The sequence below is a fragment of the Nothoprocta perdicaria genome, unplaced genomic scaffold (genome assembly GCF_003342845.1).
Source record: "Nothoprocta perdicaria isolate Ctin4 unplaced genomic scaffold, notPer1 scaffold_170, whole genome shotgun sequence".
NCBI lineage: Eukaryota > Metazoa > Chordata > Aves > Tinamiformes > Tinamidae > Nothoprocta > Nothoprocta perdicaria.
Genome location: NW_020454872.1, coordinates 62919 through 86405, shown reverse-complemented (window position 1 = coordinate 86405; position 23487 = coordinate 62919). Strand labels below are relative to the sequence as shown.

The 23487-nt window shown below is 52.0% G+C and overlaps 1 protein-coding gene across 4 annotated transcripts in view; it reads right to left on the bottom strand.

Moving 5' to 3' along the window:
• SRGAP2 (SLIT-ROBO Rho GTPase activating protein 2) overlaps positions 1 to 23487 on the bottom strand; it is a 67835-nt gene that overhangs the window by 39517 nt on the left and 4831 nt on the right. For all 4 annotated transcript variants that reach the window (XM_026036033.1, XM_026036034.1, XM_026036035.1 and 1 more), the window contains exons 2-3: positions 8781 to 8973; positions 1603 to 1765 (exon numbers count right to left, since the gene is read on the bottom strand). In XM_026036033.1, the coding sequence (XP_025891818.1) occupies positions 1603 to 1765; positions 8781 to 8973 (356 nt within the window). The remainder of the gene's footprint in view (positions 1 to 1602; positions 1766 to 8780; positions 8974 to 23487) is intronic.

The following is a 23487-nucleotide window of genomic DNA, read 5'->3' as shown; positions in this document are numbered from 1 at the left end:
GCAGGGACGGCAACGGCTCTCAAACCCTGCCGGTGCCCTAAGCAAGGGTCGGGTTTTCCTTCCCATTGCATAACTCGCAATCGTTCTATCTCTTTTCAATAGTATTTCACAAAAATCTTGAAAAAGTTTGGGGGAAACGTGAAGCAAATAACAGGCATTTCTCTATAACTTCCAGGGCTTTCAATAATCTATGTGATTCTGATAATTTTAGCACTCGAAACCTGCCTTTTTAACCACCATAAATCTTAGTAAGACTCCCCGTTTACCCTCAGTCCTACTCCCCCTGTTCACCCTCAGTTTTCAGACAAAACAGGCTCATCTAAAATAGCTCTTGTTCAGCAACTTCAGACCATAAGAAGTTTTCAAGGTGAGGAAACAAAGCCAGCTATAGAAAATATCCTTTGGCAGCGTGCGGCTGCTCTTATCAGCAGAGATCCCTTTGAAGCGGCTGGCAAGCTTCCAGCTGGGCTCAAGCGAACAAGCCCCTTCCCATCCTCGCAGAGCCCTGCCAAGGGGTCTCCTCATCACGAAACGCAGGCGCAAAAGCTTCGTTAGGCAGCGCCGGCCAGGTCGTCCTCCCACCCCGCTGCAAACGCAGGCGCTGAGGACTGCAGAAGCTTGCAAGCAACGCGGGCACCGCGCCGGAATGGCTCAAACTCCCTGGGTTTCAGCAAAGTTTGAGCACCAGCGCTGCTGCATCCTTCCTGCAATCCCGCTGCTTTTCCACGGAGCTCTGGAGCAGAACGCGGGAGGCTCCGGCTTAGCCGGGACCCTTCCCACCATAGGGCTCCACTCCCACTTCCAGCTACTGCAGGAGACCAAATCCCCAGCGACAACTCAGATCCAGCTCCCGTCCCAGGACACCCGGCTTGATGGAAGTAAAGCTTTTAAAAACCAAGGAAGATAAAATCGTTCTGCAGTATTTTGTGTAACCACGTCCTCAAAACAACATGGGTTGGTGTTTTTAAAATCTCCCATATCACTTTTCTTCAACTGGAAGAAGATTCTTAATAAAAAATATCATCCTCCCACACTGTCTAGCTCTTTTTTTTTCCTCTCTCCTCTAAAACATAATCAAGAAAGAAGGGCAGAAAAAGGCAAAGAGGAAGGGAAAATGAACAAAAGACACCTTAGCTGCATTTTATCCTTTCTCCAAAGGACATCTATCATTGCTCTATCATTTTGTGTGATAGGAACCCTCTCCTTCCTCCCCTTCCCCTTTTTTCCTTTAAGCAGCAATTCCTCCTCCACTACTGACAGCATCTTGTCCTTGGAGAGTTGTTCTCGACTGCCTCCAGGATTGAAATTTTGGAGAATTTCTGATTGTTCTATAAACGTTTCAAAGGCTTCTAGAAATTGCCAACACTAAGCGGATTAGGAGGGGAAAACGTGCCCCGGATTTACCCACTGAATCTCAACTGGAGATTTCCAGGGCAATCCTAAAACAAGGAAATAATTACAGAATGATCTAAGGCAGGTCAAGCACATTTACCCACAGCGAGCAAAAAACAAGCCGTGCATTAGGAACAGGCACAACAGAGAGATCCCCCAGAAGTTGCATCGACAACGAGGCGTCTCGGCAAGGACATGCAGCTCGGTTACCTTCTTGAACAGGCGCCCAGAATCTTCGCTGACCTGGACAAAGCGCGGGATGATGTTGTTGAGATAGATATCGCTTAGGGTGGTGTGATCCCTGCTCTCCCGCTTCACTTGGTTTAGCAGCAGATTCCAGCAGTTGACTGGTGAGAGCACGTTCTGATCCTTCCTATAGGGGATGCAAAATAGAGACCAGCGTTGGATGGGCCGGCACCTGCAGCACGTTGGGTGCGTGCTCAACGGCTCCATTGAGCGCGTTGGCCATCGTCAACTCTAGCGACACGGCTACGGGAGGCCCGGATCTGCTCAGGTGAGAGGAAAGGTTTACAATGTGACAGTGCATACGGAAGATGCAACCCCGCCGCGCACGGCCCGGCACTCGGCAGGGTTTGGTGCATGGGTTTTTAGTGCTCCCAACTGCGCGGGTTTGGGGCCCGACTGCAGTGCCCGGGGACAGCAGCGGCCTTGGCATTCGCAGCTTCCCTGCGACAAAACCCTTTTCAAACACCCAGTTAGTTACGTGGCATCTGCCCGGGAAACAAAAGGAGATGTCTCATGCAGGAGGGCAATTCGTGCAAGCCGCCTAAGCCCAGCCTGGGCAGAAGAGAATGCAATATCCATCCATACAACTATACATTCTCACCTCTAGGGCTTTGCATTCTCACCTCTGGGCTTTCTCAGTCCCACCATGGCCAGTTCCCCCTGCACACACAGCCCAAAAAAGCTGCTACACCTTTTTGTTTTAAGCACAGATATAATAACTTAGAGCAACTCCAATCTGGGCTGGAAAGCCAAAGCTCAACCCCATCACTGCACAAGACTGCACCAGATTCTTTTCCCCTTAAAAGGAGTGGGTGTAATTTCCACAGAAAAGGGAAATATCCTTTTTCTAAAAGAACTGTGCACTCTGCTGCAAGCAGCGTCCGACACCATTGGAGTTACTAAAGAATCAAGCCCCAACAGACTTTTGCTGTCCTTCTAATGGCATTAACAATTGCATCACCAGTGAAAAATGGATAATTTAAAGAGAGAAAAAAAAAAGAACAGTTTCAAAACAACAGATTTTGACACGTGTTTCTTTTTCTTTAAAAGAAGCACAGGAAATGACTGCTGCGTGACGGGGACTGCCCCAAGGGTTGCAGCGCGTGCGTAGGGTGGGAGCGGGCGGAAAAGCGTCCTGGGCTCTCGGTCCTGCTGGTATTTTGAAGAGAGGGAGGAAGGAGGTCCTCCTGGCTCCACTGTTAATCCCAGCTGCTGGAAAAGCTGCTGCTGCTTCCCCATGCTCTGCCCCTGCCCATGGGCACCAGGCTGGCGAGCGCGGCAAGCACAGGGACCGGCAGCCAAGCCCGAACCGGATGGAAAAACCAAGCCTGGACCTCCTGGAAATCACACAGATAGAAGAGAAACCTCCCACAACCCTCTCCCACAGGGGCTAACGCTGTCTATAGGGCCCAGTATTGGCCCATACGTCACGCTATGGGCTCCACGAGCAGCACCTGGCTGTTCCTTGGTGCCTGCTGTTCCCACCGTGCTCCGGCTCCTTCGGAAGCGCTGCCAGGACACAAGGGGCTGCAAGTGCAGACTGCAACCCGTGCAGGAACCCGGGGGGTTCATGTGCCTTGCTCTCCTCCCAAAAAGAGGAGTCCTGAGCACTGAAGAGAAGGGAGAGCCGTGCACAGGAAACCGGAGAGGTGACCGCACGATTCCCAGCTGTCCTGGCTGCGGCAGCGCATCGGCCGGAGCTATTCCGGGGCACATAGCACAAATGCCAGGAGCCCACGGGAGGATGCTGAGCAAAACTGCTCGTGTCCCGGGGCGCCACACGGGGTGTCGATGCTCTCCGGGCGGTTGAACAGGAGAGGCGCCTCCGAGAGGAGAGAACCTTCGCGCGTGGGACTCGCGTCACCGCCGGCCCCTGTCCCCAGCCAGGACAACTCGCTGCTCCCTACAGCTCCGCTGGGAGATTCCCGCGGCTCCCCAGCGCCTGCGGGTCGCCCTGAGCCCTCGGCTGCCTGGTCGGGACAGTCCCTCCGGCTTTTGCACCGGTTTCATGTCTTCACCGCAAGGTTTCTACAGCAAGATGCAAAATCTCCCCCGTTGCATGTGGCACTGGCAGGAGGGAGACAAGGGGACCCCATTCCAACTGTATGGGAAGGGGGCTGCTTCCAGCATCCAGCCGCGTTTCCAGCGCTGTTGGGGTGCATTTGCAGCCCAGGCAATGCCTGCAAAGCCTGTTTGGGGTGTCCCGGCCACCAGCAGGGCTGGCACATGGAGAGGAAGCCGTGCAGGGATCTGCAGAACCACAAGGAATGCAGCTCGGTGCTTCTCGGAGCCTTATCTTGATGGGACTCCTGGGCAGCTTCCACTTCAAAGGTGGCAGTTGGTTCCCAAAGATCAGAGGAGAACATGGAGCCAGACTGTGTGAAACTTCTTAATTAAATTACTCATTCACACGAGGAACTCGCAGGCGAGCAGGGATGCGTCCGCTTTGCTTTGTCCAACGAGGGCACAACAGGAAAGTTACCTTAGAAATAAAGTTCTATGGATCTGAACAGCAGATTTGAGACAGGAAGTTATTTCCAGATGGGTGTTGCTGAAAGGTTCGGGTTCGTCTCTGTCCACGGCTGCTCAGGCTGCTCCCAATTCTGTTTTGAATCCGCTCTGTAACAGGAGCTGTCATCACAGGCCCCACGCAGAACAACCCGGCATCACTGAGAGGGTGAAAACATCCCCCAGGTTTCCAGGCTCAATCACATCAAAGAGAAATACTCAATTACACCAAAAAGAAACACAGCGCAGAAAAAGCTACTTGTTCTTGTGAAGCGCCTCCCTCCAGCCCCACACACAACTGCAAGCCCATCCAATCCACATTAATTAACATTTCTACTCCTCCCATAGCCTATGCCATCTCTCCTTAAATAGATCATTCCCATTTTGAGGAAATAATCGATTTTCTCTGCAAACTCCTGATCCAAATCCCTGCCTGGCTTCCCCTGCAGGTCTCCCCGACACCGCTGCAGGTAAAGCGCAAACGCCGCGAGCTGCGAGCGCTGACATAAAGGCTGCTCCCAGCCCTGCTCTTCCAAACGATCCTCGTTGGGAACATCTGTTGTTTACGAGTGCTCAGCCCGCAGGTTGCCAGACTCATCCTGCACCCTCCGCTCGCAGGCGCGGGTGCCAGCAGCCCAGCTGAATTTCACGCTGGGATATCCCGGACATTCTGCACTCCAGCTGACAATTGCTACTCGCTCTCCCACTTCCCCAGATTTTCCCAGTTTAAAATACGGCCTTAAAATAGCCTCGTCCTCACTTTGTGCTTTTTTTTTTTTTTTTCCCTCCTCTCCAGATTCCTCCCCTTAACTAAATTACTCAAGATTCGCAATGGTGTTTATATTGTTAACAATTCATTGGGGATGGTAAACGTCTTAAGAACAAAAAAGATGTGGAACGGACCAGAATTTGGAAGCTAAAGTGTTTTGTTTGTTTGGGTTTGTTTTTTTGTTTTTATTTATTTTTTTTTATTTTAAAAAAGGAGACGTTTGGGTGCAGCCAGAGCCTTCCCTAGAGGGGACTCCCTGTTCAGCGGCGCTGAAGGAGCCCACGGAGCACACAGCAACACAGAGCCCTGCAGAAACGGATGCTCTCAGTTAACGGCTACGCATAAGGCTTCAATCTAGCAGATTTTTATGGAGCAATGACTAAACTTCTGACCGAGAAACCCCTGCACCAGGAGGGGCTGCAGGACCCTCCTCCCTGCCACCAGTTCTTACATCTCCTGTTTACCAAGGGGAGCCCAAAGAGCCTTCCTAAATATGCATTTCATACTAACGGCCTCTTTAGTAGTCTGTTCCCTTCCAAAACTCATTTTTAAGAGAGGAAAACCACTGTCAAAGGGAGCTGCTCTAGAAGCCATGGTAGAGCAATTAAAAGTAAGGCCAACCTGGGTTACATCCAACTGTCATCAGCTCGTACGTCACCTTGGATAAAACAATCTGCTCCCCCTCTTCAGGAGCAGCAGATGAGAATAACAGCCCCTACCTCTGCAAACCACTTTAAGCTGCTCCAGTGCAGCCGGTATCACACGGGGCAATGGGTGAGCACCGTTTAGGTGCAGCACGGGCTATATGCAACTTGCTGTAAAGCGCCCACCACCTACATGCCGCGCCATATGGAGAGCTCGGCCAGGAGCCTACCCTGCAAAGCGGCCACATGGCACCAAAATAAACCCCGGGCGAGGGATTTGCCGCAAAGCCAGCGCGAGCCTCGCGCCACCCTCGCCTTTAAGCGCTCGCTTTTGAGCCAGCCTGGATATTCCTGGTGGGAAGAGCTATGCAATTTAACTGCAAGGGTCAAGCTGAAGCCTCTTACCCTTGACAGCCTTCCCTTCAATGAAGGCATTCGGAGCAACTCGGCAATTACACGGTAGCTCTCGAGCACCAAAGGACATGCAAATTACAGCGTTCCTGCCTGACAAATTTCCTCCTTGACGGTGCGTTATGAGATCTAAAAACTGCAAGGGACGGGGCAAGCAGCCGCCGAATAACACGGTACCTTCCAGCATAATTGCTATGTTAGCAAAAGAACGTGCTATTACCGGGTATTTATAGGGCAGAGCCATGCAATTACAGAGTAGCCACCAGCATGTGCACATCTCTTGGAGTCCTGTAATACCAGAGTGCTCAGGAGCACACATCTGACGGCTCGGAGAGTCTTTTAGGGAGGCCAGATTAGGTTACAGCCTCTACAAAAAAAATGCTTCCAGGAAAGCTACTCTTCGGTGCTCAGTGCTTGGGATGGAAAAGTATAATGGGACTTCATAACTATCTAAAAAATCACTCATTCCACCAGTTTGGAAACAGCACCATGCTATTAGTTAAGAGCTGGAGGTGACAGGGAAACCCCAGGGAGCACCTAAACATCCTGCCTAACGCAATAGCTGTGGTGCTGCTGCTGAAACACCCTCAGCCTTACACTCCGTAGGAATCCCACCCCTGTGTGATGTTTTCCAAGTATCTCCAGCCTGGGAATCTCGAGCACACCGAGTTAAGCAGGAGAACAAAGGCAGCTGAGGTGGCCACACAAGGACAGTGCTGGCTGGGGGTTGCACCCAGGGCTCTGTTAAAGAGCTGCAGGACCTACAGCTGCCTCCTTATATAGGGATCTATAGGTCCAAGCTCCCGCAGGATTCACGCAAGGGCCAAGGATGCCTGCAGGATTCTCTCTCGGAAACGACAAGGAGCCGGGATCCTCTCCAAGGCTGAGGAGGAGCCAAGCTCCGGTCCCACCAACCTGGTGCCCTCTGTGCACAATCCAGGCAGGACACGGAGCCTGCGGAGCTGCTTCCTGACTGATCCACATGGGATCTGGACACGGTTCTGTGAAAGGCGACAGACCCAACAAGCTCGACGAGGAGCGACCAGGATCGGCCGCTTTCACAGCTCTGTTTCTCTGCTGCGACAACCGCAGCCACAGAGCCCGGCCTTGCAGTGGGGTTTGTTTTTCATCTTCAAGCCAACTCTGTCCAAATTGGCATCTTAAAACCAGCAAAGAGAAGATATCCAGAAGGGAGAAGCCTTTCTGCAAGTTCTCTGTGCTAACGCGGGCAAAATCATTCGAAGGGAAGGCTGGACAACGCTGGCCCGCACCGCGGAACAGTGAAGCCGACGCTCAGGAATGAGATCCAGGACATTTGGGAAAGGGCCTCAACTCAAGCTCAACAGCGTGGCCGTCCAAAGGCAGGAATTCTGCTATATTGCCCCCAGGACACTCGGTTAAAAGGCACAACCTTCTTTCCTGGCACTAAAAGCCCAAAGCAAAAGCATTTCTGGTCATTTCATATCTGCTTTAAGCACAGCAGAACTACAGTAAATTACACCAGAGCTGTACAAAGAAAGTAGGCTAAACCGGTGATACTTAATGGCTTTCCCAAACAGGGTTTCTAGGTACAAAGGAAAGCTGATCCTCCTCTGCTGCATGATACACTAACCTATAAAACTGAGGGGAAAAAGTAAATCAGGGCAGGCCCCAAGCGAAGCTCACAGTTAGGCTGTGCTTTGGGTGGAGGCAGGTCCAGACGGAGCACGTCAGGCACGGGACAGGCCAAGCCAGCCCACACGAAGATGATTCACAGCCCCAGGCCACTCTGGCTCGGTGGTGTCCCCAGCTGCCACCCTGACATGGAAGCCGCGGGCACCGGTCCAGCATCCTTGTCACACCGTGATCCCTCCTGCTGACCTCCCTGGATCATCTCCCCCACACCAGCCCCTTCCTCTGGGCATGGATCAGCTGTAGGACACAGGATTTCTGCTTCCACGAAAGCACGATCCATGAGAGTCATCCCAGCTCAAGCAGCTGAACTTGTGAGGTGGTGGGAGCAACCAACGCAGCACCCCCAGTCCTACCATTAATTCCAGGTGCAGCTCATGTAAATAACTGAAAATATAGCCCTGAAAAGACCAGGGACACTCTATGGAAGTAGCTGAAGTAGAATCTTGCACCAGGACTGTATTAAACAGGTCATTTTCTATCGCAAACACAACAAGCTCATCAATGATGAACAGCCACCAGATGGGACTGCCCATGTCCTCCGTAGACCATAAAAATGACTATCACTTCCAATGGGAATGTGAGGATAGGCACTGAACCAGACCACAGGGAGAGTTTTCTAGCTTGACAGGGATCACAGAGCTCCTCCTCTTGAATAGACAACTCATTGTCATTATAGACATCTTTTAAGATGATTTTAATGGAGCCCTGTCAGTTCTTTTAGTGATAGCTTTATCCGAAAGTGCTATTGGCCTTGTCTCCCTGCAGTTTTGAAGTGATGCTGAAGATAAGTGAGAGGAAATGAGCAAGAGAAGCTACTGGCATCTAAAGAAGTGCTGGTTTTAACCATCAAATCAAGTGCCCAACTTGGCCTGCCCAGGTAAATGATTCCTCCTATATTGGGTCACTCTTTCCAGCTCTGTTCCCGATTGGAAACATAAGGCCTACCAGGAATAACTCAAATGAACTGAGCAACCAGGCTAGGTGCAGTGTTTATAGCAAACCTGGGAAGCGTTCTCTTCTGAAATCCACACAGGTGCCAACACCTATGGCCACTGCACCAGCTCTCCACCTGCACCCCTACGCGCATCACCACATGTTTAGAGAAAAAGGGTAAAAACAAAAGGCAAATACTCTACTTGAATTGCTGGTCCTTGGTGCTCCTAGTCTTGGCGAGGAATCTCTCAGCCAGCTTCTCCAAATTCCTCGAGTAATCCATCTCGATCTCGGCCTTCTTGCGGAAGAAATCCTGCAGGTCCTGCAGCAGCTGCACGCGAAGCTCACACTGCTGGTCGAGGCATTTCAGCTGCTCCACCAGCTGGGCGCGGATCTCTGCGACGAACAAAAGCATTAGAGATTAAGCAAAAGCTCGTTAGAGGAATGCCATGAAGCTCTCTAGTGGAATACGGTTCAAAGCCACGTCCTTTCGTTAGGAATAAATCAGCAAAGCTCCCCTACGATTAACTACCCACAGCCCTCCGGAATGGCTACGGATTCCTCGCAGGCTCCTGCCGATGCAGGACCAGGATGTCACGTGCGCTGGGGAGCTCCCCAAAGGCCCCACTTTGGGGTTATTCCCTTAGGGCCTGTGTCTCCAGCTGTGCAACTCTTTATGAACCAAGCCATGAACACAGGAAGGGACACCTCTTTGCACAGAGGAATGACAGTTCTTCCTCGGCTGGTGCAGCCCTAAGGAGAGGACTTTTCTATTAAAAGAATAAGAAAAAAAAATATGCTTTGCAAGTTGCAGATCTTCATTTACCAAGTAAATAAAGTAGCTACTAGTCCAAGGGTTAATACAATTATTAAACATAATTATTACTGGAGGTATCTATTTGCATTTACACATTTTAGCAACAGCTTTCAAGACATTGCAAGAGTCTCACCAAAAACACGCTGCCAAATCACCAACCAGCCCCGTTTTCTGAGGGGGGCGTTAGCGGCTGCGGGGGGAACATGAGGCCTTGCTGCACGGGGGCAACGTGGCGCATCTCGCAGCAACTCGCCACCAAATGAGATCAAGAATGCAGGAATTTCCTGCGGCTTTACGGGGCCTTCCCGGGCATGAAGTGTCTGCTTGTTTTCCCTCGGCTTACACAAGCAGCAGATTTTGCTCAGCCGCGCTCCGAGGACATACCAGGGCGCGACACACTGGGGGCCCTTGTGCCACACAGGGCCTTTTGTGGGGCTCCAGCCACAACACACACGTTTTCATGCCGAATCCGCTGCTTTGGCGGCCTCTAATTCACGCCGCTTGCCAGGCCAGCGGGCACTTTGGGAGGACAAAAAGCCTCCATGCTCCTTTTATAAGAAATTGGAGACCTTACGGACCTCTCGATGCCACCCTGGGACAAACGGAGGCCGAGAGCAGCCTCGTGTAACGCCCGGCCTCCCATGGCCGAGGTTTCCAGAGGCTGCGAGCAGCCCAAGTTACCAGTTCAAGATCAAGAAGCCCGTAGTGGAACCTGGATTAAGCATCGAGCATCCTCCCCCTCACACCAAGCCTTGCCCTACACTACAGGGTGCCCCTACGGTCCTCCCGGCTCCTGTGCTCAATTACTGCATAATTAACAGGTCCCTAATAGCAAAAGAAAACACAATTCTCTCCATGCACTGTTTTCTTCTTTCTACTGCAGCCTGGAATCGTTTGGATTCCCCTGCATTTCCCCTTCCAATAAATGTACCTGTTTGTTCACAAATGCACGCTCACCATGCTCTGCACAGGCAGCAGCCACAAAAGCTGCAAAGCACAGAAATCAAAACTAACCCAACCCAAAAGACGCTCGGAAACATGAGTAAAATACAGTCCTAGCCCTAAACTAGGAACATTTATCACCTTTTGCAACCTGACTGATGTACAGCAATTCCAGCAAGAGCCGGGTCAGTGACCAGCAGAGCAATGCCCCAAACTGGTCTCTCACGGGAGTATTAGGGACTATTTCCACACTCCACTTCAGCTCTCTATAGACGTGGGTCCCCCAGTAAGTGCCAGTTACACCTGATTTACTGTCCTGAAGAGCCATATTACGGCTCATTATGAGATAGACAACTATAATCGCAGGCACTGGAGAGGAAATTAATTTTTTATCCTACCCGCTGCAGCACCATCTTACCCATCGAGTCTCCAGCTCTGCTGTTCAGCTCTTCCTCATCCCTCCCAATCTGTTTCAGTTTATTCCCCAACTCGGCAGTCATTTTCATCAGTTCACTTACAGACAGGACGACCTCCCGCTGCACGGCGTGAGCTTCGTTTTTGCAGTACGCAACAAATCTACTTCCCTCTTGCTGATTCTACCGCGACTCACACAAACGCAGCCTTCTGGCTTTTAGTATTTACAAAAATATACATGGATATATATCTACACATACACATTTTGCATGGTGGAAGTCACCAAAGCTCCCATCTGCCTGTCACTACTCTTGTATTCTTCTTTAGTACTTGATGATGCATCTTGAGGGATTTTCTTGAGGGCGACGGACACCAAGGAACACGTGCCAGGTCCTGCTCTTGCATAACACACAGCACTCGGCCTCTAAGAGAAGAATTTATAGGAAAAAATCTCCCTTTTTAGGGCTTTTTAAGGCACCCGTAAACTAAAGATGTAGAAATGGGAAAACAGAGATGTTTCTGTACCATGTGTTTGTTCTTTGGTAGGTCATGAACAGAGCTACGGGGATGAACCTGGACCCTGGAGTCCTCCTGCCTTGGACATCTCCCATTCGGAACAACGTTCTCGCTCCAAGCGGGATCATCTCCCTGCCCAGGGTTTAGCTTTTCCCGGTGAAAAGCTGTCCCCAAGTACTATAGCAGGACCGAATCTTGGCCTTCACACCAGAGGCTTCCAGGAAGGGCACGAGGAACCCAAGCGGCTCTGCGGGATCCAGTTGTCCAGCCACTCATCTCCAGTTTTTCTCAAGACATTCCCACCACTATCCCGAACGCCACGAGCTCTTTCAAGAGAGGACAAGCTTGGGAAAGGAGTGGGATGACAACAAACCAGAGCGACCAAGCGGCGGCTCCCGCCCAGCTTAAGCAGCGCCGGTCTCGCCCACGCCGGCAGGGCCGGCGCCGCTCGGGGCCTCCCCTCCTCGTGCACTCCAGCTGAACACAAACAGGAGGCACCTCCAAGTCAAAGCGAGACACAAGCAAAGCAGGAACGGGGAGGTCCAAGCCAGCACCCTGGGAAACCTCACCGCAGCTCGGGCTCTAGGAAGCAGGGCTGGATTCGAGGATGCGGAAGGTCTTTTCCAACCACGATCGTTGCAAACAACTGCGCCCGTCACGAGCATCGCGCTCCGGCACAGCCCTGACGTGCCCTGATCCCAGCAGCGTGTCAAAGAGAGCCCAAAGTGAGCAAAACATCCACTTCACACCAAAGCCTTGTGCTGTGGATTAAAAACCCCAAGCCCTACAGATGGGAATAAAAGTTAAAGCCACTTACAGGTGAAAAAAAGGTACAGAATGTGTTTCCGATTACCTATTTTGATGCGTTCCCAGCATATTGCTAATAATTGTTTGTATTTCCCTATCATTAAGGCATGGGCAGCTGTAGTCTAACAGCAAAAGATTTCAAGGTTTTATAAAAGGAGCCTCGTTTCTTAAAATGATTAAAAATAGGGCTGTGACAAATGACAGACAACTCCGCAGCGCAGGATGCGGCCAGGGGGTTGGGGGATTTCGGAAAGCCTTTATATAGCAACAGGGAGAACCTCATGGGGCGAAACGCCTTGCAAGCCGAATGCTGCTGATCACAGCCTGAAAATCTCCCTTGTAAATCTAAAACCTCAGCTTTGAAATGAAAATGATGGAAGAGGAGGAAATGCAGGCTCTGCATAAGACCAGAGCCCAGAGATTCAGTTTCGTGATGGTCTCAGCAACTGCATGCTCTGGAAAAGGTGTATTTTCCATTAAAAATAACCCAGAGAATTCCTTACAGTATTACCCAATGTTAATATTTCTCAATCCACACAGATAAAAATCCCTTTATAGTTATAATTATATAGCATTCTAGACATATGCGGCTAAAATTCTAACATATGCATGATAAAATTGCTTCCACATCCAAAATACATGCCCGAAGTTTAGCATTAGTGAAGTAGAAGGTCAGTGCGAGGCCTGCTTAAAAGCAAAAGGAAGCAAAAAGGCTAGTTCTTGGTGAAATACTAGGGACAGCCATCCACTATTTGCATACTCGCATCTTAATATATTTGCATCGCTAATTACTTGGCCCTCCCAGGTTTTCTAGTCACAATAAAAGTGGTATTGGAGGAGGGAGACTGTTGATTTCTCCTTCAATGCCACTGCATAGCGCAGCAATCGGAACAGAGATGTGGAAATCTCCTGATTTTAAGCAGCTTTTGGCGGGCGGAGGCTGCCGCAGTCCGAGGCGCTTCTCGCCATTCCCTCAGGAAAAGGGCTTCGTTTGCAACCCGCAGGCTGCAGGGCTTCAAATCCGCAGCGCTGTGGAGCAAATGCTCAAAATTCAGCAATTAAACACGCTGACGAAGTTGTCACAGCATCTGCTCCGTGCAGAATCCAGCTGAAATATTTAGGTATTTTTATCTCCTGCAAGAACCAAGCGAGTCTCTTCCAACACAGCCCCGGCTGCCGCCCTTTCGGGGAGGATGTTTAAAAACCAGATACAGAGCAAATTACCCGCTGCAGGGATTCGCTGTCCCAATCTGCTCTGCAGAACGGGATAGTTCCCCACGCGGGCCAGGGCAACCCGAGGCCTCATTTCTGTAACTAATCCACAGCGCGCACAGACACCCCCCTGCGCAGCAGGAATAAAACCCAAGAGCATCGGGGAATATTTCATTTCCAAGCTCAGTGGCTGCTGATTCAAAACAAACAGGAGTTTAATCAACATACTTCAAATAAGTGAAAAAACAAAGGCAGCCACATGCAAGGAGCGTTACAACTTCTGCCTACAGGAAGTTTTGGAGTATTTTAAGACTGGCTGTGCTCAGTTAAAGGATACCCCAGATGACATCAGAGCAAAAAAATCTGCAACTTGTGCCTACGCTTTCTGCCTCTGCTGCAAGAGATCCTACGAGTTCAGTAATAAAACGACGCTTTATCACTCGTTTGCAGCGTGGATTTAGGCAGCAATAAGTGCAACAATAAAAAGGGATTTAAAAGACTCAGTTTGGCCCGCGGATCGTAAACAAAAGCAGCGCCTGCGCCTCGGTTCTTGCGCCGCATCCAAGGAGATTCCTGCGGAATGATATGTTCCACGCACAACTTGAAGAGCTATTCCCCTTGTTCATGCTGATTAACTTAACAGCGCACACACCACCAAGTAAAAATGAAGTTGCTGAATATTTGTGGGGTGGGTTTGCTGTCTGAAACCCCTGCTTGCTTTCCCCCCGCAGCACGAGGCTGCCGCGGCTTTGCTGACCCTCTGCTGCCCATTGAGAGCCCGCTCCCAAGTTCAGTGTGGAAAGAAAAAGTCTCTTCCCTTTTAAACCCTGCTGTGCTAATTGCAAAAAAAAAAAAGGCCAGTTGGCAGCGCAGGACATGGGATACCCATCCCACCGTGCAGGAAGGCAGGAGAGGGAAAGCAGCGGGCAGCGAACCCACCAAGCTGCTCTGATGCTCTAGGAGTCCAGCTGCAGCCCAACTGCTGTCAAAACAATAGGGTTTTTTTCCCCATCAAAATCCATTTTTTTAATCAATTTTTCCTCTTTCTGATGTCCGAATGCTCCTCAAGGCCTCCCTATCCCGCTCTTGCCAGGCCAGACACATGCAAGGCATTGCGGCAGCGCCGCACACAAGTGTCAAAGCAGGACAAGCAAACTCCATCCCAAGCCTCCTGCTCCTCCGGCGCCTAATTAAGCCCGTGCCTCATTTTCTCTGTTTACAAAAGCCACCGCGTTACACCCGACGCCAGAGCCCTCTGATCCTTGCGAGGCTGCAAACCCCGAGCTCAAATGGCATCCTGCAATTGCCAAAAATCCACTTCCCCTCCCTAAAACACACACCAAAGCGACGGGGGCTAAGCCCAGGAGCTCCAAGGCATTTGGTTCTCACTGAAACACTCCTGCATTTTGTTTTGTTCCCCAAATGGATCCGCACTCCAATTTGCAGAGCTGAACTCCAGGCTTAGGAGAAGGGAGAGGGTTCCTCTTGCCCTAAATTCTGGGGATTTTCTTCCCTTTCCTACTGCTTCCCACAGATTCTGCTCTCTTTTCTTCACCTATTTGAGGACTATTCTTTCCAGCTCCACAGCACTCTTTCCAAAGCCCTTCCCTTCCCAACTACGTAGGATACAGGAACTATTTCATGGCAATACCTGCGGTCCAAGCCTTCACACAGCCCTTCATTCCCGCTGAGCAGAACAGAGAGATTCCACCTACCTTCCAAAGCGACAAGGCTCCTTGAAAACCTTCTGGAGATCTTTTCGCTGCCACCATAGCAAGGATTTTATTTTCACGGTGGAGCAGCACTGGATGGAACTGAATTATTCACCAGCACCGCGTAACGTGCTCGCTGTTTCTGGCGTTCACCATATGCTCTTGCTGCCTCCAGCCTCTTTAGGAGGCCCAAATCAAACGCACCGCACGCAACACGTCCTTGGGAGAGCGCGGTCCTATGGACACACCGGAACGGCGGAGATGGGAGCCCGTCTGCACAGGGACTTGCTGTCACCCCGAGGGAGCCACCGCTATCCCGAGGGAGCTGTCCCTATCCCGAGGGAGCCGCCGCTGGCGGCATCGCCTGCGTTTCAGCCCGCACTCCTCGGTGGTTGAACCTGCTCCCAAGGGTTCTGGGAACTCCAGGTGAAGCCCCCAAATCAATGGGAAGAGCGGACACTGCTCTGGAGTCCCCAGGGATGTCCAGGGATGAGGGGAAAAGGCTGCAGGGCGAAACCCAAAGAGCGGTCGCGCTACTTAATGCATTGTAACAGGGAACGCGCTTCTCGGATCAATAGAGTTGCCGGAACAAGAGCAGCAATTAACGAGTTCTGTGCTTTAACCCCTTCCACAGAGGGAAAGTCCCCCGGGAAGCGGTGTCGCGGAGCCAGGGCTGCAGACGGGACCACGAGTGCCCCCAAACCGCGGACGGCAGCGCACGTTTCTCCTCCTCGCTCTGCCCTTTGCGAGCACGCTGGCGCCTGTGGATGCTGGAGGAAGAGGAGGAGGGAAAGCGGGAACGCCTCGGAGCACCGCACGGCAGAGCCCGTTTCGCACCAGAGCACGCGGACAAGCGCGGGCACGAAGGACCTTTCCTGGTCTTTAACGGCCCCAGCGGCTACCAGGGCAGCCGGGCTTTAGGCCGACGTTAGGAACCCAACGCCGTTTCCCTCGCACCCGAGCACAGCGCGAGGCTCCTTTGGGCAAACCCGGCAGCCACCAGCGCCAGCCCGGCCTAGCGCGCCATTCCCGCTCGCCATGGAAACCGCCGCCTTTCCACCCAGCGCTCCCGCCATTCCCAAGCTCGGGACGCTCCGAGGCGGCGCCGGGACCCACCTGGGAGAAGCGGAGGCCGTCGGGAGGCGGCGCCGGGCCAGCAGCCCCGCGCACGCAGCGCCTGCACCATGGGGCGGCCGCGGCCTTCCCAACAGAGAGGCCCTCGGCTCCCGGAGCGACCCGCGCGGCCTCCGCGGCTGCTCTGCCGCTCTCGCGCAGCTCGGGACGACTATTCATTATCCGGAGACATTCCAGAGCCGCTGAATAAGCACCATCGCGGGCGACTCCGGCAGGATCAAAAAGGCCCGGGTTATTCGCCCCAGGAAGCGTGGACACTAATGACAAAGCTGGCTCCCTCCGCAGTGTCCTCTGAATTTCCTCCACCTGACAACACCTGCTATTAAAGCAAATGCGGCAGGGAAAATGCAAGCGATGCACGGCTAAAGCGACACGGAACTGCAGGCTAAAGCAGCCTCAAGAGTTTACAGAAGGAACCAAATGCAGCTCTGCTCTTCAGATGCAGATATCCGCCTTCAAGGAAAGGAAACGTAATGGAAATGGAACCACAAAAGGATTTTAGGAATTTATTCCAGACTCTCTTGCTTTCTTGCTCGGACTCGGGTCGGACCTGTAAGGAATTCAGCCCTGGTGCATGCAGGACAAGCCCGGATAGCGAGAAGAGCTTCAGAGCAACAACATCTTTCCCTGTCATTCCCAACATTTGGGTCACTTGGAGGCATCTCCCAGCTGCCCTTTGAAAGCTCCAAATTCACATGTACAACTTCCAACAAAACTGCTTCCAATTTGATTTGCAAATCAAATTTAGGAGTTGCCCTCAGGCAACTCCTAAACCCCAGTTATTATCAGCCACGATGCAGGAATTATCAACGCCCAAGATGTGACGTCTTCTTTTCCTCCTTGTCACGCACAGATGGCGAATGCCACAAAGTCAGGACTACGACGTGTTTGCAAAGCGAGAGAGCACAGAGCAGGGGAAGGGCATTTGTCTGAAAACCCCTTGCACTTGTTGCATCCAAATAAGGTGCGTGCAAGGTAACCCCAAAGCCACTGCCATGAGCAGACTGCATCTGCGCTCGGTGTGCGGTAAATGGGGCAAACGCAGTAACTAAGGGTGGAAACTGCAAGGGCAGCAGAGCGGCCAAGTCCCTGCTTGGGGAATGGGCACGGGTGAATCTAGCCGTGCAAAACGTGACGCTTCCTTGGGATCGTGGGAAGCGCCCAGAGCAGGAAGCGAGCAGAGCAGGCTGCACATGAAGGGGCCTCTTCCCGCTTCCCGGGAGAACGGGTGCGACTTCCCAGGAAAACGGTGCCGGCAGCTCCGAGCAGAGCGGCAGCCTTGGCGAGGCAGGACCCGGCACCGCGCGGCTGACTCACAGCAGGACCATCTGCACAAGACATTCAGACCAGAGCTTTTTTTGTGCTTTAGAAAGAAATAAAAGAGCTCAGCGTTTGGAAACAAATTGCTGGACAGAATTGCACAGAACGCTCTGCCGAACGCGCTACGAGACTGCCAGAGAAATCTTTCAAAGCAGACGGAGCGCGGGAAGCCGCATCCCTCTGGGATCCGCTCACAACTCATCCTTCCAAACGCCAGCCCATGCAGGTTGGTAACGCGAGAGACCGGAGCGGGCTTAACTCACACAATTTGAAGTAAGTCAGGGCTTTAAAGACCACCTAGGACATCTCAGCTGGCCACGTGGCTCGAAAAGACTCCCTTGGAGCATCAGTGACACCCTCCAGCCCCATCCCACGTTATTGCAGGGGACGGTGGAAAGGATCCAGGTGGAGACAAGCAGCTCCCGCCTGGAGTGTTCAGCAGAGCATCATCTTCCTCCTGCTGAGGAAGGCCTTGCACAACAGCCCCTTCCACCCAGGACGGGCCCAGCCTTGAGCACCAGAAGCGCCCTCAGCTTCTCCACCAGCAGCCACGTTTCCCTGCTTCAGAAACGGATTTGGGGACTGCAGGATTGCAGTGGCCACCCCCCAGAACGAGGCTTCCAAGCAAACTGCCAGCGCTGTAAGACATTCCCCGTCGTGCTGTGTTTGAACCCGACCCCTTCTCCGCTCAGTCCCACAGACAAGCAGAGACCCCTGAACAAAACCCACACGCTTCCCCCAAAGCGTTAATTCTTACTGCAGCATCTGCAGCTTCCTAAATTTTAATATTAGGTTGTACTTTCCTTGATTTCACAATAGGCTCAAAATAGAATGAACAGCAGAGGTTTCAGTTCCCTCTTCCCTAAAACTGCGTCCAAGCCCATTCATGGCAAGAGTCTTCCTCATGGCAAGAGTCTTCCTCATCCAAGCCCCCAGCAGAGGCCACTAGCTCCCTCAGGACTCGGGATCTGTGCAAGTCCCAGTTCAGCTGCCGTTAAAACAAGTCGGGTACAGAGCTAGACACCAAGTTAGACCTGGTGCCGTGGAGCAATTGGGGTTATTAGGTGTCAGATGCACCATTTCAGCAGATGCTGAAAGTTGAAGTGTCGGCTACGCCACGGGCAAGGCTTGCAGGAGGGCATGGTTACCTGCATAGCCTCTATCAATGGAAAAACTGCCAAATTTGACTTTTTTTTGGACTTCTTAAAGCCAGGAGGGGTTAAGTTTAACTTGCAAAATGGCTGTTTCCTTTCAGCTAAAGCCTGGGAAGGTAAAGCCTGGGTAAAGAAGAGCCATTAAGGAAAGCAGACTTCAAAGAGGCTCTTCAGGGAACATATATTATGTGAGAAATGCAAGGCAGTCCTGTACCTAGAGCTAACAAGGCAGTATTTTGCAGTATGTACTCACTTGAGCACTCTTTGCCCATGTGGTTCCACGTGCCCTTGGAATCGAGGTTTCTTGCAGAAGACACACAATTTCCTTGGGCAGGTATCTAAATAGCGCAATCTGTGTCAAAGAGGCTCCAAAAATGTCTACTTTCTTCCAAAACAGTTAGGGCTACTCAATCAAAAGCCTGGTTCCTTAAAAATATAAGGCTTCAGCTCATGAAGAGCGTGGCCGGTTGAGCCAGCAAAACGAGAGTCCCAGGTCAGACCTCAGTCGAGGCCGGGATGAACTTCACTCACCTGCAGCAACTTCCCCGGAGCCCCAGCACATAATGCACAGCCTTTCTTTTGCAAGCAGAAGTGTACTTTTAATGTGGAAATGGGAAAAAAAAAGGAATCGAGAGTCCTATTTTGACCTTCAGCTGCCTCGCTGTCTCTGCAAACCCTGTCCTCTCTGCAAATCCCGTCCTCTCGACTCCAAGCCCTCAACGCTTACTGTGCCAACAGAGGGGAAACGCACATAGGCTGTTACGGAGCCCTAAAAACCACCCCAAACCAGCAAAATATTGCGAGCAGCTGCTTTGCAGCGATTTCCCTTCGTTACCTCCAAAGAAAAAGCGTGGGCAGCAGCGGGAGCGCCGGGAAGCCCTTTGGCCCCGGGAAGGAGCAACTCGGCGGCGGCACAATGGGCTGCGCGCGGCGGCGGCCGCGGCTCCGCGTTCCGGCTATTGTGCTCCCAGAATAGAAGCGCGGAGCCGCATTGTGTCCCCGCCATCCCGGCCACCATCGGAGCGCTCTTTGAAGGGTAAAGCAAGCGGGCGGCTCCCGGAGCGGCAGCGCAAGGCGGGAAACGGGAGCCTTGGAACGCGCCCGCTCCGCAAAACCCTCCCCAACGGCACAGGATTTGCTACCCCGACTCGCGCTGCAAGTTCGGAAGGTGCCACGATGACAACGCGCGAGGTCTCGAGTTCCCAGACTTTCCAAACGGGAGCTGGTTGCTCCTGAATGTAGGTCAGAGCAATTTGCAACCTGCTTAAGGAAATAAAGGCTTGGAAAGCTACTGAAAGGCTGCAGTGAGCTGCACTTACAAAGGTACTACGATAAATGGTTATCATTGAGACGTATCTGCCACAAGCCCCAAATCCAGCACTTTGCACTGATCTACCGCAAAAGACTCACAGGACTAAAAATCACTACGCTTTCCGATTCATTATTGCTCCTCTGCTGATTAAAAGGATGGAAATTAAGGGATCCAGGCAAAAATCCCACAGCCAGTCACGCACAGAGGTGGAAAGCAAAAGCCTTCAGCTGCACGTGCAAGACCAAGGCCTCACTCACTCGCTCACGTCGTTCGTGGGGAATTCAGAATATCAAAGGCAGGAGCATTTCTCCCAGGCACACAGCACCCGGTTCCATACCTATTCACAAAGTTGCGCTCTGCTCATGAAATAAAACTGCACTCGGATTATTTCTATAAAAAGGAGTTACTTCCATATCGTCCACAAGCCACCTCCAACCTCATCCCGGGCAGCTCCGGCACCTGCAGGAGCCAGGGCCGAATTCCAGCAGAGCCCCCAGCGCTTCCCGGCTCCCGCCCGGAGCCGAGGGGCTCTGAGTGACTCATCCTGCTGCTCCGGGCGCCCCTGGAGCTGCTCCCAGCTCCTCCGGCACCGGCAACATTTGGTGGCATTTGCATCACTACCAAGAGGGAATGAATGCAAGTCGGGAGCTCAAAGAGATGAAATTTGAGTCATCCGTGCTGCCTTTTCACTCTTTAAAATAGATTTAACATATTTCTAGTTTGCAGATTGCGACGTATGAGCAGCAGATGAGAAAAACAAACGGAGGAACCCGTGAGCAAGCGGAGGAAGCAGCAGCCGGCTCCCAAGAGGGAGCCCCCCGATACCCAACTCTTCCCCCAAAGTTCTTGGAGCTTCTCGGGTCACCTGGAGCAATCCTGTCAGCAGGAGGGAACTGGGAGTGACCTCCATCCAAGCCAGAAAGAGCCAACTAAACAACTAAAAGCAGCTGCGCAGCCTGCGGGCTGCTTTGCAGCATCGCCTTGCAGGGACCTTGCACCAAGCTGAGCAGAACTGAACCTAAAAATGCGTGTTCTTGCATTGAAATCCTTGCAAGAAGAGTTTCAAGCAGATGTATGAAAGCATTGCCTTACCAAAGAGAAGAAGCACGGTCTGCACTATTAGCTTATTTGGACTAACCACACTATTAACCAATTTGCCATCAGTAATAACAGACACGCTGCGGTCACCACCACTAATATCCAGCCAGGAAAAATAGTTCGGCAGGGTCAGCCCAACCTCAATCCAGGGTAAGGCAGGTACCAAGTGGAACGGGGTCTCCACAAAACCATCCAGGTTCCCAGGAACTATCTTTGCATCTTTTCCCTTTTCTATCCCAGGCTCAAAAAGATTTGAGGGGACTCGAGCGTTTCTCCCCACGCGGAAAAGCAAAAGCCCCGGCCGAGAGGCAGGAAAAGGAGCAGCGCGCGATGCTCTCGGCTGACCCAGCCTCTTGCAAACTTGCAGCTTGGAGCATTTGAAAGCACAAATTCGATGTCCAGCGCTGTCAATCTGGTGGGATTCGGCAGGGAAGTTCACGTAAGCCTTTTGCTCCTTCAACTAAATCCTAAGGAAAACACTCCTTCAAGTTTCAACCCCACCAGAACACTAAGAACTTTGGAAGAGCCTTGAAAAGAAAACTGCCGCTCAGACCCTGCCTGTTGATTTGCACTGGGGCGTTTCAGTAAAGTGCTGATTTCCTACTCATTACACAAACTATTTCCAACGGCAGAAGTCGGCAGGATAAATGAAGAGAAGGGAGAGAGGGGTCAGGAGATACCTAGACACACCTCAGCAGTTAAGTACAAGGCTGCCCAGGCTCGCGCTCATTCAGGGAGAGTTGTCCCCCTCGGCTTTCTGCTTCTACCCGGCCTGTTGGGCTGGGCCATTTTATCCCATCCAAAAATAACAAATAAACACTAAAAAAGTAGAAAATGCAGCACATGCAACTGCCGGGTATCTCTTCGCTTTGAGGAATTTTTCCTAAAAATAAAACGCACATCCTTTCCAAGCAGGCTGCACTGCCAGACCCAAAAAAAAACCAGATTTACAACCAAGTTTTGTGTCATCTCGCCCTGCCGTTCAGGCGACGCGAGACACCCTTTGCCTAAGGAGTGGGGCAGTTGTCCTGTACCTGCAACAGCCAAACCAGGCGCCTGCAGGCCAGGGCTGCAAGGGGCAGCTCAGAAGGAGGCCAAGTTCACCCGACAACAGCAACCACAGCTCCCCTCCCGGGAGCGCCCACAGCCTTGGGAATGCCGTCTATTAAACACAGATCTGCATTCAAACCTCTACCGGGATCTCTTTCTATACACACACACACACATATATATACACGTGCCCTCCCCTGCTGCATTTCTGTTGCACAACTAACAACACATGCACAAGAGTCAGACACAGATCTGAGACCAAAAATGAGAGGAGGAGACAGCCGGACCGAAGCGGGATCCGGACCTGCAGACGCTCGGCTCCAAGGAGAGCTACAAGAGCACATTTTAATGCAGAGCAAGCTCAGTTTCCATGCAAACATCACGACTGCGTCCTGCGGCCTCTGCAACGCTCCACGCAGAAGCCCCTTCCCCTTCAAGTGCGTCACCCCCATCTTCATCTTCTGCCAGATGTGCAGATGTGCAACCCCCATCTTCACCGCCAGATGTGCGGGTGCGTCACCCCCATCTTCACTGCCAGATGTGTCACCCCCATCTTCTGTTCGGGTCTCAGCGTCTTGCAGCACCAGGGAACCAGCTCTGGCTGCCCCACACGTAGCAGGAACCCACCTGGGCAGGTGACAGCGGCGCCTCTTGTGAAGGACAAACGTGACTAACCAGGGCTCCTTCCCAACGGATAGAAGGAAAGCGGGAAAGTCCATTTTATTAAAGAGACCAAAGCAACAACAGGCTCCCTTCTCAAACCCCTTCACGGCAGCATTCGCTTATTAACTTTCTGAGTAACGAGTTATCAAACGCAGGGGAAAAGCCTCCATGGGGCTGTTCAGAGCTTCGTAATACTCCAGTCCATAAAACATCGGGGTGCTCGCGCTTGTTGTCATTATTCATCCACAGATCCAGAGCAGCTCCTAGCAAAACCAGGGGTCTTTATTTCTGCGGTTCTGCTTCTCGTCCAAGCTCTGCGTTTCCCACCTCGGCGCTCTCAGCGCCTTGCGCTCGGCAAGCAGGGCTCTCCACAGAAGAGCTGCTGTGCCCAAGCGCTGCCATGCCCGTTTCAAAGATGGAAAGCTGACTTTTTGTTGCTTTTGTGCTTCGCAGCCTATGGAATTTCATTTCCATCCATAGGGACAAAAAGGAAGTCGTCGTCACTGGACGCGCTGGATGTTACAGCCAGAAAAGCAACCCCGCTTCGTTAGGCAGCTCGGCCTCTCCTTGGAGGCTGTGCCCAGTTCTGCTTCCACGGGAACATGCCGCTTACCTGGGATCCCAAGAAGCTGCAGGAGCATCAGTTTTCCGGAAGTTTTCCAGTTTTTCCAGGACCTTTTGCTCGCCCGGGACAGTTATTTGCAGCACTATCGACACCCACAGAACAAACCAGCTCCTCACAGCTGTGATTCCCAGGCG